General features: G+C 40.0%; 1 protein-coding gene and 1 long non-coding RNA gene across 2 annotated transcripts; both read right to left on the bottom strand.

The window, feature by feature from the left end:
• Positions 1-7,384: 7,384 nt before the first annotated feature.
• LOC307266587 (bone morphogenetic protein 2) lies at positions 7,385-10,620 on the bottom strand (the record flags this gene model as incomplete). Its single annotated transcript, XM_080048641.1, has 5 exons — positions 7,385-7,806; positions 8,185-8,374; positions 8,511-8,627; positions 9,912-10,051; positions 10,302-10,620. 5 exons carry the CDS (start codon positions 10,618-10,620, stop codon positions 7,385-7,387), a joined length of 1,188 nt encoding a protein of 395 aa, XP_079904767.1.
• A 4,755-nt stretch (positions 10,621-15,375) lies between these two features.
• LOC307266643 lies at positions 15,376-17,232 on the bottom strand. Its single transcript, XR_013845378.1, has 3 exons — positions 17,173-17,232; positions 16,784-16,861; positions 15,376-16,580 (listed from the first exon to the last, which is right to left on the bottom strand). It is a non-coding gene; the product is annotated as an uncharacterized lncRNA (long non-coding RNA).
• Positions 17,233-18,053: the final 821 nt, after the last annotated feature.

Genomic DNA, 18,053 nt, shown 5'->3' with positions numbered 1-18,053 from the left:
AAAGCCCACAACTACTCCAGCTGAGAAAAGGTGTTCATCAGAGGGAGGGGATGGGACAGCTGCCCCCTGGAGGCGCAACAGGTCTAGGGCAAAAAGTGTGATTCCAGCCAGTCAGCCGGGGATACCACCCCAGGAAAATTGTTCGGAGACTGTGGATGAAAGTCTTTTTTGGGTCAAAAAGGAAGCTAGATCTGTGGAGGTGAAAGCAGTTGAGGAGGTCAGCTCTCTGGCGTCTACCCCGTTCAGCATCTGCCAGCTGATGACTCCCGTCATTCCCTCCAGGCAGCCTACAGAAACATCAGAAATCCTCCAAGGTGTCCTCTCACCCTCTGCCCTTGACCTTCCAATACGACCACACTCTGAGGCCAAACTGACCCCTGAACCTCCAATCAAGCGGGACAGCTACAAATCTCTTGCCTCCAGCATCCTTTTCAACCTCAAAGACAACAGGAAAAGGGTGAAAAGCCGTTACAGCCCACCTAAATTTAAAACTTTGGAGGTGCCAGAGGGTGTCACCGAATCTCCACAATCAGATTCCTTGAAACAACCACACACTGGCTCTGAGTGCAATGCATCTGGTTTAAGTACTCCAGCTATTTTAATAGAAGGACAGGCTGTTTGCAGTCCTGTGTTGGACTCTAACAGCACCCCAACTATTGTTTTTACTAAGCGTACTACTGATAGACCTCTTTCAGATGATTATTTGTTATCAAATTTACTGCAAACTAAATGGGAGGCTCCAGGTAACAGTAGTATCGATGAAGAGAATCCAATCTCCCCCTTATTACACTCAAAAAAGAACAAGAGTCCCATGGCTAAAAAGCAAAACTACCCTTCGCTGAATTTGTACAGGAAAGCTAACCCTGTTGACAGTGATATGAAATATCTTCATGTCCCTCTGAGCCCTGGTGCGTCTATACACATAGATCAGCCAACTGAGACAAATGAACTGTCACCACTCACGCTAAACAAAGGAGTCTCTCCAAAAGCACAGCCAACAAAAATAGGGCTTTCACCAAATACTTTAAACGTCAACAAAGATTGTTCACCCAAAATTTCACCCCATACATTTGAGAAAGAGGGGTTGTCATCAACTGTATCAGTAGGGAAAAGATTGCCAAATGTACCAGACAAATCAAAACGATCTGTGAAAGACATAAAAGAAAATAACTTTGGAGCGCAGCCTGTTAGTTCAAAGGAAAAAGATACAAGTGGCCAACCCATATGTACAATGGATGTGATCAAAGCAGCAAGAGAAGCAATACATGCAGTCAAAAATAAAGCTGTATCTGCAGTTCAGTCAGACAACATGAATAAGCCCATTTCATACAAAGAAGAACTGAGGGAAAAACAAAAAGATGAGAAGGTTGCCCTTTCAAAAGAAACATTTAGTAGCAAGAGGGAGAGTTCAGTACCAGAGAACAACAACGCCTTATCTCAAAGTAGAAATGAAGCAGCACTGGTGGGCAAAAAAGGTAATGTCAGGAAAGAGCCACCACCAGTACCAAAGAGAAATTTTGCTAAATCTGATATTCAAGTATCTCTTGACAAACAGCAAACACATAATGTTGACACACTTACTAATGGTGATCCAGGAGATGGGAAACTAGAATATGAATCTGTTCAGAAGCAGGAAAAACTCAAACATCTATTCTCAGCCAGACAGAACAATTATATAAAATATCAGAGATATGCAGAGACAAATGATGAACAAGGAGATAAGTTTGAGGAAGGTGATCTGAAAGTGAACACAAAAGTGGAGGGTAATGAGGAGAGGACTTCATCCAGAGAAGCTAGAGACAGTGAGCATATAATCAATGATTTGCATGCTTTGAAAGGGCTGGAGAGAGCGAGGCGTGGCGATCGTACTCACGATAATGCTAAGAACAAATTAGGTCTCATTAAGATAGATGAGGAGGCGAGGGCTAAGAATGATTTGATATCGAGGGAGCTCAGGAATATTAAGAAGGGTATGCTGTCTATGAGAGGGAACACGTTGGCTAAGAGAGAAATATTTGTAAACAAAGAGAAGGAGCAGATTAAGCCAGAGGCTTTCACAAAAATAGACAGCAAAGTCATCGTTAACAAAACACTTTTAAATGACAATTATGACAAAGCCAAAATGGCACTTGAAGAAATCATCTCAGACAGGCAGAAGAACAATACATTTTCAGAACAGGATGCAAATCCAATATTAGATGAGAATGCTAGCAACGAAAGTTATGTAACAAGGGTACAGCAACATAAAAAAGACATGAGAGATTCTATGGCAGATGTCAAAGAAAAACAAAATGGCAACAGTTTTGCACTAAAAGAGAATGATTTAAAGGAGAGGTTAGGTGATCTGAGAGACCACAATCACATGAGACAGATCCTTTCACAGAAAGACCCCAAATTTGGTGACCCAAACAGCTTAGCTGGTAGGATAGTGCTCCCCGGCATGGATAAGATTGACAATGAGCAAAACACAATACTTACAACTAATGTTGATGATAAACTGACTGATGATCCGAACTATGAATTGGAAGAGAGGAATTTGAGACATATAGTGAGACAGAAATCTGAGGAAGGTGGAGAATATATGATGAACCACAATGGAGGCAAAAAGGGAGATGCTCCTTGTGTTCCTCCTAGGAGCAAAAGAGGAGGGGATAAAGGTGATGGAAGTATTAATATGGAAACATATAATCTGAAAGATTTAGGAGAAAAAGATATCTTTAACAAAAATGCAAAATATGACTATGGTGTGGTGCAAGAGATGAGCAGTGCAGTCTCAAATAAACAAGACGTAGATAGGAAGGAAGCTGTACCCAGTCAAAGTGAAATCCGTTCGGATAAGGAGGAGTGGGATGTGATGAATACTGCAAACTCTACTGGAACTGATGCAGTCAAATGTCAGTCTATTGTACCATCAAAATACACACAATCTGAAAATAGATTGCATTTATCACCAGAGTTTGGCGGACATGAAAATAATGCAGATAAAATGCAAGCTAATATGAGCCCCACAAGGGAAGCCACATCTGAAAACAGAAATGCCAGGGCACCAGAAACATACAAACTGAAGCGGAAGGCTCCTTTAAAACCGGATCATCTAAACACACCAAATGTCACAGTAACTAATAATTTACCAGCAGAAGATCCTTACAAAATAATTAGACAAAGTGAAGAAATACATGTGGATACAGATGCCCTCAGTGAAGTTCCCATGAATCTAACATCACCCTTGCTACTGGTAAATGGTGTTATCAGTCAGAGCCCACCTGATCAATCCAGCTTGTCCTCAAAATCATCGTACTTCTCTGTGGAAAGTGCATTGTACAGAAATAATGAGACAGAGTCAAATGTTTACCACTCTCTGGAGAACCTGTATGGAGAGGTTGGTGAGGTGACAGAAACTATTTCACAAAACAGAAAACAGGATTCGGGCCGGATGGAAGGGGAGTATTATAATTTCAGTGATCATGAAAGTGAGCCGGAGGCTCAAAAGCTGCAGATAAAATCTCCTCAAAAAGAGACAAAAGTACCACACAAAGAGAGCAGAGAAAGAAAGCAAGGAAGAGAAAATACCACTAAGGATCAAAGCTTAACTCAGGAGGAAAATAATCAGACACCAATGTCACCCCCCAACACATTTTCACCAACTTTGGACATCCCAGCCCTATTTAAGGTCAAAGACAACACTTTCATTAAAAAGCTGAAGAAGACTGTACAACCCTGGTCACGAAGAGGGAGTCTGAGTGGTTCAGAGAAGGGTGAGGAAGGGATACATCAAGAAAAGGCAACTCCAGAACTCCCTCCAGCTACTTTACCTGCTACCGGTGGCAGCAAATTAACCCCGGATGAAATATTCGAACCTAAAGAGATTTCAAACAGTTCAAAACCCCTGCTGCCCTCTCCTTCAAATCTGCACAGAGAAAACCCAAATAAACCACAATTTGGAGACTTTCTCACTGTCCCACAGGACGAAGACAGATATTCTGGAGTGAGTCCATCATCTGAAGGCATGGAAAGTTATGCAACCAGCGCAGGTGACACAGCTGATGATATGGGAATGAATGGATCCACCTGCAGTGGTAATGAAAGCCAAACAGGGCTACCCAAACCACCAGCTGTCTTGCCCAAATCAGACAAGGCTGTTCTAAAAGCCATTAAACTGACAACTAGAAGGAAGAAGAAAGAGGATGCCCAGAAATCCCCCCACAGGTCAACTCAAAGCAGCAGCAGAAACAAAGTGGATAGACACAAGGATGAGAAATCTGAGCAGATAAGCAGCAGTAAAAGTAGCAAGAGCAGCGAGAGAAAAGACAGAGAAAAGACAGAAGATGGTCAACGACACAGTGAAAGTCAACATGGCAAAAACAGCGACAACCTATGCGACCAAGTACCACCCCAAAGAAGAGGCCACAACAATAAAAATGAACATCATGACAGAACAGACTTGAGCCAGCAGACTCAAAGACAGAGCCATGATTCGGTGGAAAACAATAACCAAGGCAAAGAAGCACTTTCCAGTGTTGCAACAGAAAGGCAAGGTCGCAGCAGCAACAGACGCATTCGAGAAAAGCCACAGCAAAGACACTACAGTAGTGATAGAGTCATCAGTAATGTGCCTGTTTACAAAGCACTCAACGATAGGCCTACGTCGGACAGGCAATTCCAACGATCACAAAGCTACGATAGGTACCAAGGAAGTAAAGTGGAGCGCAGGCTCAGTGCTGATGTGTCAGTCAATGAGAAGCTTGATCCAAGAACCCAGCGCAAGCTTAGCTCAGATATGTCAGTCAGTGAGAAGCTTGAACCGAGAAGCCAGCGCATTGAGAAATCCATCATGGACGAGCTTCAGCAGAGAGGTCGAGCCAGAGAAAAGGTGAGCAGAGGCAACCCAGCGAGAAGGAGTCACAGTATTGATGCGTACAGCTCGGAAGTACCTCACCCTTCAACCCTGTCCCGGCAGTCAAGCCACAACAGCCACACCAGTCACACCAGTCACACCAGCCAGCTTTCTCGCCAGTCTAGCATTGAGCATGCCATTGTTACACAATCCTTTCCTATGACCCAACGTAAGCTCCTCCAGGATCCAGACTCTGGGCAGTACTTCTTTGTAGACATGCCCATACAAGTCAAGACGAAGACTTTCTTTGACCCTGAAACAGGAAGTTATGTGCAGCTGCCAGTCCAACCACGAGAGGGTGCTGTACCTCAGGCATCCCCCTTGGAAGTTTTGACCCCACCTATGGTTGTTTACCACAGCTTTGTCCCAGTACCCCTGTCTCCCATGGCTCAGCAAGCTCCCATCCAAGCCCCTCATATGACACCGGAAGAGTTTGAGCAGAGACACCTAGAACGGTCACGGCCAATTCACTATAAGGAAAGAAATCCTTATTTAGAGCCTGTCTATGGTCAACATGACCACATGATAGGGGAGTTTCAAGGCACTGAGGAGCTGGACTGTCCAAGCTGATAGGCTATGAGGTTTTGAAAGGAAAAATTCCCTTTGCTGTGCTGTTTTGTTTAATTAGAATGTGGTGTTCATTGCATTCCAGGGACTATTTTGTGTTACTAGGCAGCGTGAGGTGGGAACACTTCACGCTGGCCTGTTATACAGAATAATAAAACTACACCATGAGCAACAAAATGGACCCAGAAATGCAAAGTACATCAACCACACATGTTTCATTTTGAACAGAGTTTCCAGGTGTATTTTTCCTTCAAGGTTAAGTGTCTGTTCCCTTTGCTTTACTTGCCTTACCTACATGAGACACAGACGCTTTGCTGGCTTTTTGACGCTACTGAGGCCTCGCTCATTTTTTGAAGAGGAATGAATTTGACTTGTGTTCAAACTGAAAGGAGATGATGAATTTATGGATGAATGATAGTTGCTGTTGAATGCTGTTGCTTGAACTTGTGTTGATGGATTTGTGTAAGATAATGTGCAACTTTTGAGAAAGATAAGTAAGATGTAGGAAGAGTACATAATGTATTTAAGTTTAAAAAGAGTGTTGGGATGTAAATGTAGAATATTTATTGTAAATGCTGAGAATGTGTTATATAAATCCACAGTCGTATTGCGGTCTCTTCTACTTTTCAGGCATTGTGGATTTTTGTTTTATACCTGCAAAGTTTGTTGATTGAGATTTTTTTTTTCATCAGACAGTTTGCAACCAGTTATCAGTAGATACTTGAAACAATTAGAATCAATCTTTTACAAATTTGTCGTCAATTTCTTTGTTGTCCAAGCAACTACATTTTAAAAACATGTTGCATGTTTAAGTTGAAATTGCAGTTACACCTGTTGAGTGTGTTTGGTACAACACAAATATCATGTATGCCTTCTAAAAGCTTATACTGGTTTGGTTACAATTTATTTAAACATTTTTTAAACTACAGAGAACATTAAGGAGAGTTGGCTTTGCAAGTTTGTTGCATTGGTATTTTTCTAAACTAGAATAAAGCAGGGCTAAATTGGGTCTGTGATCCATTCCAATAAAACAATAACTTGTTAAAGACTTATTGTGCGAGTGTCATTCCAAAGCATATTTCTAAACAAATGATAGTCAATTTTAATTCAATTAAGGACAATAGTGACAAAATATGTATTTTATTTCATGCTCTCAGCAAGCAATAAAAACCGACATGTTAATTTCCGTTGTATTTACACCTTGATTAGTAAGAATATACATTAATTTATGCGAGAACAATTGTTCTTCGTCAATCCAAGGATAACCTATTGTGTATTTTGAGTCACTTTTAAAAATACAATCACACTCTGATCCAGTTACTGCAGTATTATAGTCATGGAGTCGGTTTGTAGTCTTCAACTACAGTATACCTCTATCTCGCCATCTGTTGGTCAGTTACTAGAGTGACAGGAGTGAACTATAGACATTTCACTGTATGTGGCTCTTATGTAAGAATGGGCACACTGATTAAACGATTTATTCGGTTGCGATATAACTTTACATTTCCTACAACTGCTTCGTATTATAGATCACAAAGGATCGATTATTATCCGACATTAAGCTGCTCATCCTAGTGGTTTTGATTGTTCATGCAATAAAATCTGAACATTTAAAGTTCAGCTTTTTTCATGCTGTTGAAATCGCCTCTCAACACTTTTTTAAAAAAAATGGTAGAAACCACATAAAAATGTGATTAAGAGAGACTGGATTACACAATACAACTCAGTGTCTATTTCAACTATATGTGTGCATCCTTTCATTTTTTGGAATCCTGGGACTAGGGATCACTGATAAATAGATGTGGAACATTTGTTTTATTTTCCAAAATAATACATATTATGCAAGAACAATACAGTGTCCCTCCCCGCCTCCCCTGTCTCTCATTGTTTCAGTGGTAAAGAGTGCAGAGGATGCACAGCCAGTCAGTGACAGCCGCAGCTCAATGCCACCATGTCGTCGTACTGCTTCAAAACCACGTTCTCCTCATAATCGAAATATAACAAGCTGATGGACTGGAGTCTGTCTGGGACGCAGCAGGGCGCTCCCACCTCGTCACTGGAGAGCTTGAGGGCGTGCATGATGGAGCGCACCGTGGCGTGGTTAGTCGCTCGGAGGTTCGCCCCCAAAGGGAACGGGCAGGAGCCTTTGCAGTGGTAGGCGTTGTATCCCCGGGGAGAGATGATCCAGCCAGACCAGCCGATCTCCTCAAAGTCCACAAAGAGTGGAACCCGCTGGCAGGACTGGGTGCGGACGTGGGGCAAGTAATCTGGAGATGAGCGCCGTCTCCTGCTGAGGTGGTCGTGGACCTCAGGTGCTGCTGCGGCGGCTGCAGGTTGGGCTTGTCCTATGAGAATAGGATGATATTCATACTGGGTTAGAATAGAATCATGAATAAATGGTGTTTCATGCTTCGGCCTTTTGGGCATCCAAAATCTAAATAATGTTTTTAGCACAGACAGATACATTTACTTGATTCAAACAAAATGGTTATAAAAACACTATCATGTAAAGTGACATTATGAAGAATGAGTTTTTGAAATAAAATGTCTCTAAGAAAATAAAGTATACCCAATAAAATAAAATATTTTTTATACTGATTAATCACTTGAATAAAGACTACTTCACTTCAACTATTTTACAAATTGATGGTTAATTCTTCATTTTACACAATTTATACATGTGATTTGTTTTATTATCTTACCTACGGCCACAATCACCTTACCTAGGTATGACTGGTTTGATGCTCCTGTCTTCCCGTCATCTGAGAATATGACCAGGTAGGCATTTGTGTTTGTCAGCTCTCTATTGTGCTTGGATGAGGACACCAGCGACTCCATCCAGTTACCAGAGGGAAATGTGGTTACCACCAGGATGCCGTTATTCTCCTGGCTGTTGCGGATCCACTTTGACACCTGAAATTCAGAGCAAAGGTTGAACATGTTATTTTGAGAAATACAAAAAAAAATGTAAATTAATTATTAAAAAAAAAAAAGAAAAACGTCTTGACTGAAATATAGCAAATTAAACAGAAAGTGGGGAGGGTGTTACCGTTTGAGTGACATTGAAGACTTCCCATCCCTGTGTGTAAAGGGGCACAAGTCTGGAGGTGATGAGGTTTCCTCTCCATGGCTTCACTTGGCTGTCTAGCACCTCATACAGATCCACCTGAATGATCAAAACAGAAGAGTCACTCAAAAGGCCACTGTCATCAACACTCTAATTGAATTATCATGCATTGCTCAATGGTCTCTGGAGATTTCTTTTTGCTTTTCACAAGATCTTAATATTCGAAAATTAAATATATCAGTGATTCTTGAGAACCAAGACAAAAGGCCGTCTTCCATATGTAACTGCTGTTATCTTTAAAAATAAAAATATTTAAAATTGTAGATGGTATTAGGGATTAAGAATAGAATGTCTGGAGCACAATTATCCCCTTAAATACAATTTTTATGCTTATTATGTCAAATATATGACACTTGTTATTTTCTCACAACGTCCAAAACAGTGTGTCCACAGAGAAGGTTTCAATCTTTCATATGCAATAAAACCTATTAAAACATTTACTTTAATGATTAAAAAGTGCTTTTTTCATCAAAAGCAACACTAAATAATCTCTCATATCAATAAAAGCTGTTTTTCTTCAACCCCTTCATGTTTTAAATGGTTTCAAAGTGGTGGGACACTTTTTGTCACCACCGTCAGACAATCCATTAAAATGTAATAAAATCAGCCAAAATAAGGGGCAGCTGTCACTGTGAAGGACCTCTTGTCACATTCTACCTCTGCAGAGTACATTAGAGTCAGACAGGCTCTGATAAGTGTTGTAGTTTTAAAATATTTTACATTACAAATCTTGAAAGTCCTGCGTCACAACCATGATACGTCAACACCGACTTACAATTTCTGAAGAAGTTATTTGAAATGTTTCCATCATTTTATTACAGTAGTTCATACTAGCACCAATCATCAACAGAAAAACCAAATGGATACTAGAAAAACTCTATTTGTTCTGTTTAAGAAACATTAAATATATCAACACCGTCAGATATATAAAAAAAATGTTTTGTGGCCTCTATCAGTTTTGGTGAATATTTGCGATCACTATACATCTCATGGGTCTAGCATAAATTGAGGGAAAATAAATTTGTGTTTTTTGGTGTCTGACGAAGTTGACACAACATGAGGAATGTCAAGCTAAAAAGCCCATTTTGATAAGGAATGGCAAGGTAAAAAGCCCATTTTGATAAAAAGGACAAAAGCTGGGAGGTTGTGTCAAACCTTAGCTCAGTAGCTTAGTATATGTTGGATACATACATGTAATTTAATTTGCCTAAACATAGGGTTTGTATTTTTTCAACATTGCACCCTGTTTTGTCCCACTTCTCAAGAATCACTGATATACTCAAGAACAAATACACATTATTTTCCAACTAAAAGGAATTGTACCTTGTAGAAATGAGGCCCATAGGACTTTCCGAGGTAAAACTTCTGTTTCTTTCTGAACCAACGCAACTCGGCTTTGAACATTCTCTCATCTCTGCTAAAAGACGACAGGTTGAAGAAGTGGAACTTCTCTCCAGAGTGACCTGCAGTCGAAAAATAATAGGAAACACCTTAATTAAAGCAACAAAGTCTTTCAAAATGCACATTTTAACAGGTACAATAGCCGCGCGTAATCGTGCGTAACTGCACGGTTGGATAACAGTCATGCACTATAAAATGCATTGTATGCTTCTGTATGGCCAAATGTTGATTCAAATCAAATACATGTATTTTCTAAAAATACATTGTCACCAAGCAATTGTAGTTTGTTTCAGTTTGATTGGTTTTACGCACCTTTATCCTCAAAACTGCGCACTATGTTTCCTTCCAGAATTTCCTTCTGGCTCTTCGACGTCCCATCGGAGACGGACACTGCGTTAAATAGATCCAACATAAATTGCGGCGCCTTCTTGTGAGGAGCCACCACTGGACCCCGGGGTATATCCTTCAGATGGACTAACTTGTCGCGCTTTACGCTCGCCGTCTTGGACACATGATCCAAACCGTCCTGCCGCGCTGCCGTCCCTCTGTCCTGCGGGATAGCGAGCGAGGTGACGCATGTCAGCTGAAGAGCGAGGAGGGCGAGCCGGAGGCGCAGAGCTCCCTCTGTCATTTTAGTAAGAGTGAAATGAGCGCTTTACCTGCGAGACGGCGGGTGATAAGGGCAACCCCGCTTCCTTTGATAACAGGCTGTCCCTGTATTCAGCTAACACCAGGAGATGATTGGGCCGTGATTGATGGCGAAAAAACTAAACAAAAACACACACACAAAGGAAAGGTGAACATGACCCGAGACTCGGCTATAAAGATTAAGATAAATAAATAAATTACTAATTTCCCTCACTTTCTGGCCTGGTTCCAATAGGTTAAGGAAGCAAATACATTTTTCTAGAGATATGGGTCCACATGTAGGTTTATGGAGGCTGCTTTATTGAATCACAATATATCTAATAATTGTGTATTTTTTTTATCCATTTGACCTTATAAAAACGAGTAATGTATAATATTATTGAAAGGGAAAAAAGCTAAATACATCAGTAGATGAAATACAAATACATAATACTTTATCTTTAAATATGTAGAATTAAACCTAATTGTGGATAGGAGAGGAGATATGAATATTTTATTGCATTGCTGCATTACAGTTGTAATGCAAACAAAGTTATCCCGTTACGATGTGGCCTGTGCTCAAAATCATGTGTTTCTCGTCCAATGTTACCCGTTATCAGTAGGATACCAGTTGCTAGTAGAGTAAACGAACCGCCGGGCCGTGACGCAAATGCAGCGCGTTTTCAAAAGCTGCTTGTTAATGCGCACATTTCCACTAAACGCAAGCTGGTCATCGTGTCTCCCCCCTCCCCTCCCGCGTTACCGTTTGGATAGTGACTCAAAGTTCACACAGAACACAGCATTGCTGCATGTTTATTCAATCGTTAAGATCGGGTCGGACAAAAGGGATCAAATTCCCAAGACCATCGTGCTGATCAATAGCCCGCCCCCCTTCCTCCAATGTTAATCAAATCCACGGGATGATGATCCCCTCACTTAGGGGCCATTACTCATGCGTAGGCAGGCATTGTGTGTGGCCCTCCTCCTGATGTCTCTTGTGTCACTTTTAGTGGCCATGCTGTCAGATAAACCGCAGGGTAGATTATAGCCATAAACATGGCAAACAGCAGGAGATCGAATGATGATTGGATTTGCTGCAAGAGAATTAGTTTTAAAGTCTGCATGTATTGTTGTTTAATGACCATCTTTACCGTTAATAAGTCAAGGTCACACTTTGAACTCTGTTATCTGGGAGAACTAAGTGATATGATTATTTAAATGCTTATGACACATTTAAAAGTATATCAGTATAGAAAACCAGGGTGTCGTAACATGTTTAGTAAAGTATTCTTTGTGATTCAAAACTAAGGAAAGGAGATGCAGGGAAAGCCGGTGCAGTAAGGAGCTGCAGAGCAGTTTTTTCTCTGTCCATGTGCACGACACAGTGTATGAGTGTGTGACATTTGGTTTGTGAGACAGCTGGGGGGAGTGGGATGTCCTCAAATGTTGACACTGACCATGTGCTGATCCCAGATAGAGTCGAAGGGAAGCCCTCTGACGTAGGTGTTGCGCAGAGCTTCGCACAACAGCCAAGGACAGACCACTGTAGTGTGTGAATGGCTGACGTTACACATAAACACAAACCTTGACATTAGACTTATGGAAAACACAGATAAGAGCTCTTGTTAAAGATATTTCAGAGATAATTTTATTTTAAAATTAAAGTATGCTGTAAACCGTTTTCTCTAAGTAAATACAGTTAATAAATAGGCATCCTTTCTGGAGACATTGCGTTCTCCAAAACCCATACATCTCTGCTAATTAATATGAAAAAAATATATTAAGAATGCCCCAATCAGGTGGTCAAATGCAGTATGCTGAATGATAGATATACCCTACTACTACATCCGTTCATAATTTTTAGTTCGTAAACCAGAATACTTTTCTTTGGCGATCACTGCACAGTGGAAGTTAAATCACATCGACTCAGCCTCCAAGTGAAAACAACCAACGTGTGACAGATAAGCAAGAGGCAAGGCGCAATGTTATGGCAAAGTAGATCCCAATTGCGCAAGTACTACATACTTTTTATGCTCAGCTGCAGTATTGTAAACATAAGGAATGTGTGATTTGGAATGCAGGGCAAGTCTAGTTGGACGTAAGCAATGACAGTTAGCCATCATGCACAGTATAGCCTAAAACTGAAGCAGCAAAATGGAATTCAGCCATCACTTACTTTAATGATTACACCTTTTCCTACTTTGACGTGTCATTACGCTCCAATTAAAAAGTCCTGTTCCTCTCTGTCTTTGAGACTGGTCACATCTGTGCTACACATCTACACAACCTGGCCTGTAACCAACACTTAACTATTGTGCCAACATCCCATCATCATCTTTTGCCAGTCCTTCAGCAGACTCAACACTACAGTATGGAAGTCTTCTGCCTCCTATTAACTGTGCTCTACTGAACAGCAGATGGAGCTACTGGCTTAGGCATAGCAAAAACAAAAGTAGAGTCAGATGCTCAGTTTCATTGACGAGGGCAAGTATGATAATATACTGTATCAATATAGGGTTTAGTATGCCACGTCATATTAAAGTGTAGGTGTCTCATGGTCTTGTAAACCTCATAATTTCAATTTTCTGTGGTTTTAATTTCTTGATATTCTCAGACCCCATGGTGCCATTGGATAAACTCATAAATACAAACCCAAAGGTCTGTCTCTCTGCGGCACAAGGGCTTTACTTATTATATATTATTATTTATACAAAGTGGTGGTGCTATGTCTAAAGTAACACAAGGAAATTCAAATTCCCTAATGTCAAGTTATGTTTATGTAAATGTATTCATATATTCATAGTTATTGTATGGTTAAATATTTTACCCTCCATATCCATTGATGTGCTGTTAAGTCCCCAGCTCTTGAAAACTTAAAACCTACGCAGAATGGCTTCTCTATATGTCCTATATGTTGAATATAAGGGTATTTTTCCCAGAGAATTAAAGCCTAGCATGTTGGCTCAGATTTCTTCAGCGGGTACGATGGAAGTTGCATTAGCTTTAGTATGCTGTTGTCTACTCTTTCACCCAGGACCGCCTGGCTCCACATCTGACAGTGTGTCCACGTGTTAATGACTTCACCTTGTGTTAAATACCTCTACTGAGGCAATTAGAGACACATGGAAGGCATTTGCTACAAGTGCTGGCCACTGCTGCAACTCGGTTTGAATGAATAATGAAGAGGAATACAATCACAGCAAAAGTGGAAACATATGACGAGGGTGTCGAAGTCAGCCACAATATAACGTGGTTTAGAAAAAAACTTACTGCATCTCTACTGCCTCTGACCACAAACAAGTCGGGTCAGTATTCCTTTTCAGTGTCTTAAGTGTTCATTTTAACCAAGAAGGCCTGCAATCTCTACGTTGTTTCCAAGGTCACAGGGGCAATACTATTGCTAAGCAAACAGAATTGCAACAACATCTCATCTCATCATACAGTATATGATACATTATTACTCTATGCCTGAAGGAATAGATCATCATCTTGGAAATGGATTAGCTTACTTGTCAAGAGTAGTAATGTTGCCCCTTTCCCACCGAAGCAAAATCTTGGCTAGTTCGGTGCTAGAGCCCAATTCGAACCAGTTTTTTGGTTTCCCACCGCCATAGAGCCGGCTCAGGGCTGAAAAACTGGTGCCTAGCCACATAGGCCTAATGCTTGGTTAAACCAAAGATTGTTGTTTCATTACCTTTAATTTTTTTTCCAATTGACCAAAAACAGAACGTATAATGTTCTAATTAATGAACTCTAGAGGCAACTAGTATGGACTTTCTTACATAAAGAAAGAGCCAGGATAGATATTTCCCTAGCTTTTCCTTAGCTGTTTCAAGACTTTACGTTAGGCTAGGCTAACCCCTTGCTGCTTCTTGCTACATATTTAGCACAAACATATAGATATCCTTATTTGACCTCTTGCAAAAAAAAAACTAAAGCGGCTTAATCCTTAAATTTGACAATTTCTGATTTACAAAGATTGCACACAGACTTTAGCACTTTTGCCAACATTTTAAATCTTAGTCCAGCCGTTTCCCTTGTCTTCCCTATTGTCAGGAATTATATTGTAACTATATTGTAAACAGATTTCTAAAGAATAATACACGTAACTACACTAAAATAAAGAAGCATTCGAAGCAGTCTATTCAAAGCAGTTTTCATGGTACACACTCTCTCTGAAATTCACTGTTTTATTACCTGCACCTCTTTTGGCCAAATCCACATCGGAGTGTTCACTGCTTGCCATAGCATAGTTAAAGTACCTCTGGAACCTCAGGTGGGGCTATATATAAATATAATATATATATAGCCTATAATATAGCAATAATGCTTGAAGTTAACAGATTGCTAGAATCAAAGTGATTTTGATCCTTGGACATCATACAGTATATTAAAGATTCAAGAGAAAGGAAGAAGGAAGAATGCTCAATTTTGAGAAATTGCTTTAAAACAAACAATAATTATTTCTGTATTCTTTAGCAAATGTACCAGCCTTGGAGAAGAGGCATGACATAATTTTACATTGCTAACTGAGAAACACAATCCTAAATCTGCAGTTGAACCGGTCTTACACAATAGCATACAACTGCTCCTATTATTCACTGTTGAAAGAGCTTTTAAACATTGTTCCCTTGTTTTGGGTGTGATGTACTTGTGTCATAAATAGTCAGCTGACTTCCAGCATTTTGACTAACACATTGACGCCCATGAAAGCGATTTATATTTAACAATCAAAACTTTATGAAAGCAATAGGTTGTAACATAATAATCATACAGTATGTTGTAAAGATTGTTATTTATATTGCACATTTCATACACAGGCAATTGAAAGTGCTTTACTTAACATATTAAAAAGAGCAAGCAGAAAAATAGATGAATAAAAGAGGGAGAGAATAATTGAAAACCATTGATGTGTGAAGAATGAAAGGATCATAAAAGTCAAAATGCGATGAGCACAGACCACCATCGACTTGTCCCTCCGGCTGGCTGAGAAAATAAAGAAAATTTCTGAAACTTCCCCAAAGACCAACGATACATTGAATAAAAATACACAGACAATTTTCTGATTGCAAATGGGATGAATAAATTGGATTTGAATTGAAGACTTTTGGAGCCAGTTGTGCTAAAACAGATAAACTTTGCTACTGATATACACACAAGTGCTTCATTTCAATGATTGAATGTTGCACGTTCCTATTCTCGGAAGTCCTTGAGCATATTCCTCATCTTCGCAAACTCAGTGACAGTTTTGTCACAGAGAGACGCTGCATCTGCGATACCGTTTCTCAACTTTGCTTCCTCCTCAGGGGTTCCAATGATTTTGCTGATGAAGTTTAACAGTTTTCTCACACACAACTGCATGGCTAGAGTCACATCTATAACTTCTCTGCTTGTTTGTGCCAGTTCAGCTGTTTGTCGATGAAGCTTCTGAAGTTGTTCTGATTCCTCCACCTCCTCCAATTTTTCCTCCAACTCCCTAGAATCCTCCTTAATTTCTTCCAGGACCTCCTTTAGCCGTTCGGTGATTGTCATGAAGTCTTTTCCCAATTTTTCAACAGTTTCTGTACATATGTTCTCTGGCCCTGCCTTCAGTAAATATGCTGAAACAAGTGCTGCTGCAGTGCCACCTGCTATTACAATGGTTCCAACTACTGGTGACCTAGCTAGTAAGATAGCTGCAGCTGTTCCAAAAGTCACTCCAAGTCCTCTCAAAGCAACCCTGGAATATGTGGTTGTGTCTTCCGGCATGGCTGCTTTTTCATATATCTCCCCAAGCTCACTTGTAATGGCTTGCATCCTCTCTTCCTTAAATTCATACACTTCAGTAAATATTCTGCCACTTTCCCTTAGTCTGTGTAATAGTTGAGACAAATCACTAGGTAGGTACATGCTGGCATAGGCCATTTTTTCAGTCCACTGGGTGATTTTTTAAAGATCGCCGTCCAGAGCCTATGCAGTACCTTCCTGTCATTTGAGAAAAGGTCTGTTGGTTACACTTTCAACAAGGTACTACATCTACCACATACTGTATAGCTTTCTTTTGCACATATTTTGAAAAAGTATTTTTAACACCTTTTACTAATGCAATGCAGTTTAACAGCAACACAAAGAGACACGGAACAGTCATACATGATAATATGTTAACTTCTTTATGAGCCCAGACTTACACTGAAAAGTTAAGAATGCATGAGATATTGCCAATGCTGCTTCACACATTTTTTCTTTCTTTCTGCAAAGTTGAAACACTGAAAGATAAAATACAGAACAGATAAAAACATGGTATCAATATTTCATTAAAACATACTCATGTACATCAACAGCTTGAGACAAAGACAGTGCAAATTAGACATTTGGCTGTACATATTTATACAGTATTGAAACTTAGACAGTACAAAATATGCATCTATGAAAAAGCTGGTCATTATAAATGTATAAAGTTTGTCACTTAGCTTTTTCAACAGCAAATACATACTTAATAAATCAATGTATTTAAGTTAGACAATCACTATGGTCAGGACACAGAAATAATATGGTAAATTGAATTAAAATGGCTTACATGATGGTTCTTTCCTTCCGTTGTCTGTGCCTTTTCTTGAATTACTTTCACCTAACATGCAAGGCTCTTTGTGACTCTTCAGTCCACAGATTGTTCCTGATATAGATCACCTAACAGTCACATGGCCCTGTTGGCACACTTGAACATATTTATAGACCACACCCACTTTCAACATAAAACCGAAAGTAGATAGTCAAATGAAGCACTAAATTTACATGTAGGCAATGGGTGTTGAACCTCCTTGGCGTGGCTTTGATTATTGTGGATGAAGCTTCACTTGTTATTTGGTGATCACCGAGTCTTGATTGCATTGCCATTTTTGATTTGTTTGTTGAGGTAAACTATTAAAAATAGGATTAGTAATTCAAACCCTATCCAGGAACAAAAAAATGCTCCATAATCAGGTCGAATCATCATCATATGATTCAAAGCATGTGACTCAAACAGCCCAAACCAGAAAATCAAGTGGTCTAGAAGCAGATACTTGTCATGACCTTTCTGCCCACTGCGGCTGCTGATGTGGCATAGCATTAGGTGCATTTATTTACTTAGCGGAATGTTGCTCCACTTTATCGTGAATCTTATTGCTCAGTCTCTAATGTGGCTGTATTTTACCGCACAAACACACACCATGAGCACAAGTGTGAACTGCACTCATGTATTTTCTGGGCACAGATCACTTTAGCACATTCCCCAAAGACACCACCCATCCTTGAAATACTTTTATTCAATCCTATAAAAGGTGCAGTGTGTAATCAAAATGTATCATCATCTAGTGGTGAAAGTTCTAGATTGCCACGCAACATTGCTTCACCCCTTTTTTTGTCGAATTTACAGAAGCTACAGTGGCCTTTGAGGATGACAAGCTAAGTACTAAAGAT

This window comes from Ammodytes marinus (genome assembly GCF_949987685.1).
Source record: "Ammodytes marinus genome assembly, chromosome: 20".
NCBI classification, from domain to species: Eukaryota; Metazoa; Chordata; class Actinopteri; order Uranoscopiformes; family Ammodytidae; genus Ammodytes; species Ammodytes marinus.
Note: the sequence above shows the minus strand (reverse complement) of the source record. Positions and strands in the feature narration are given on the sequence as shown.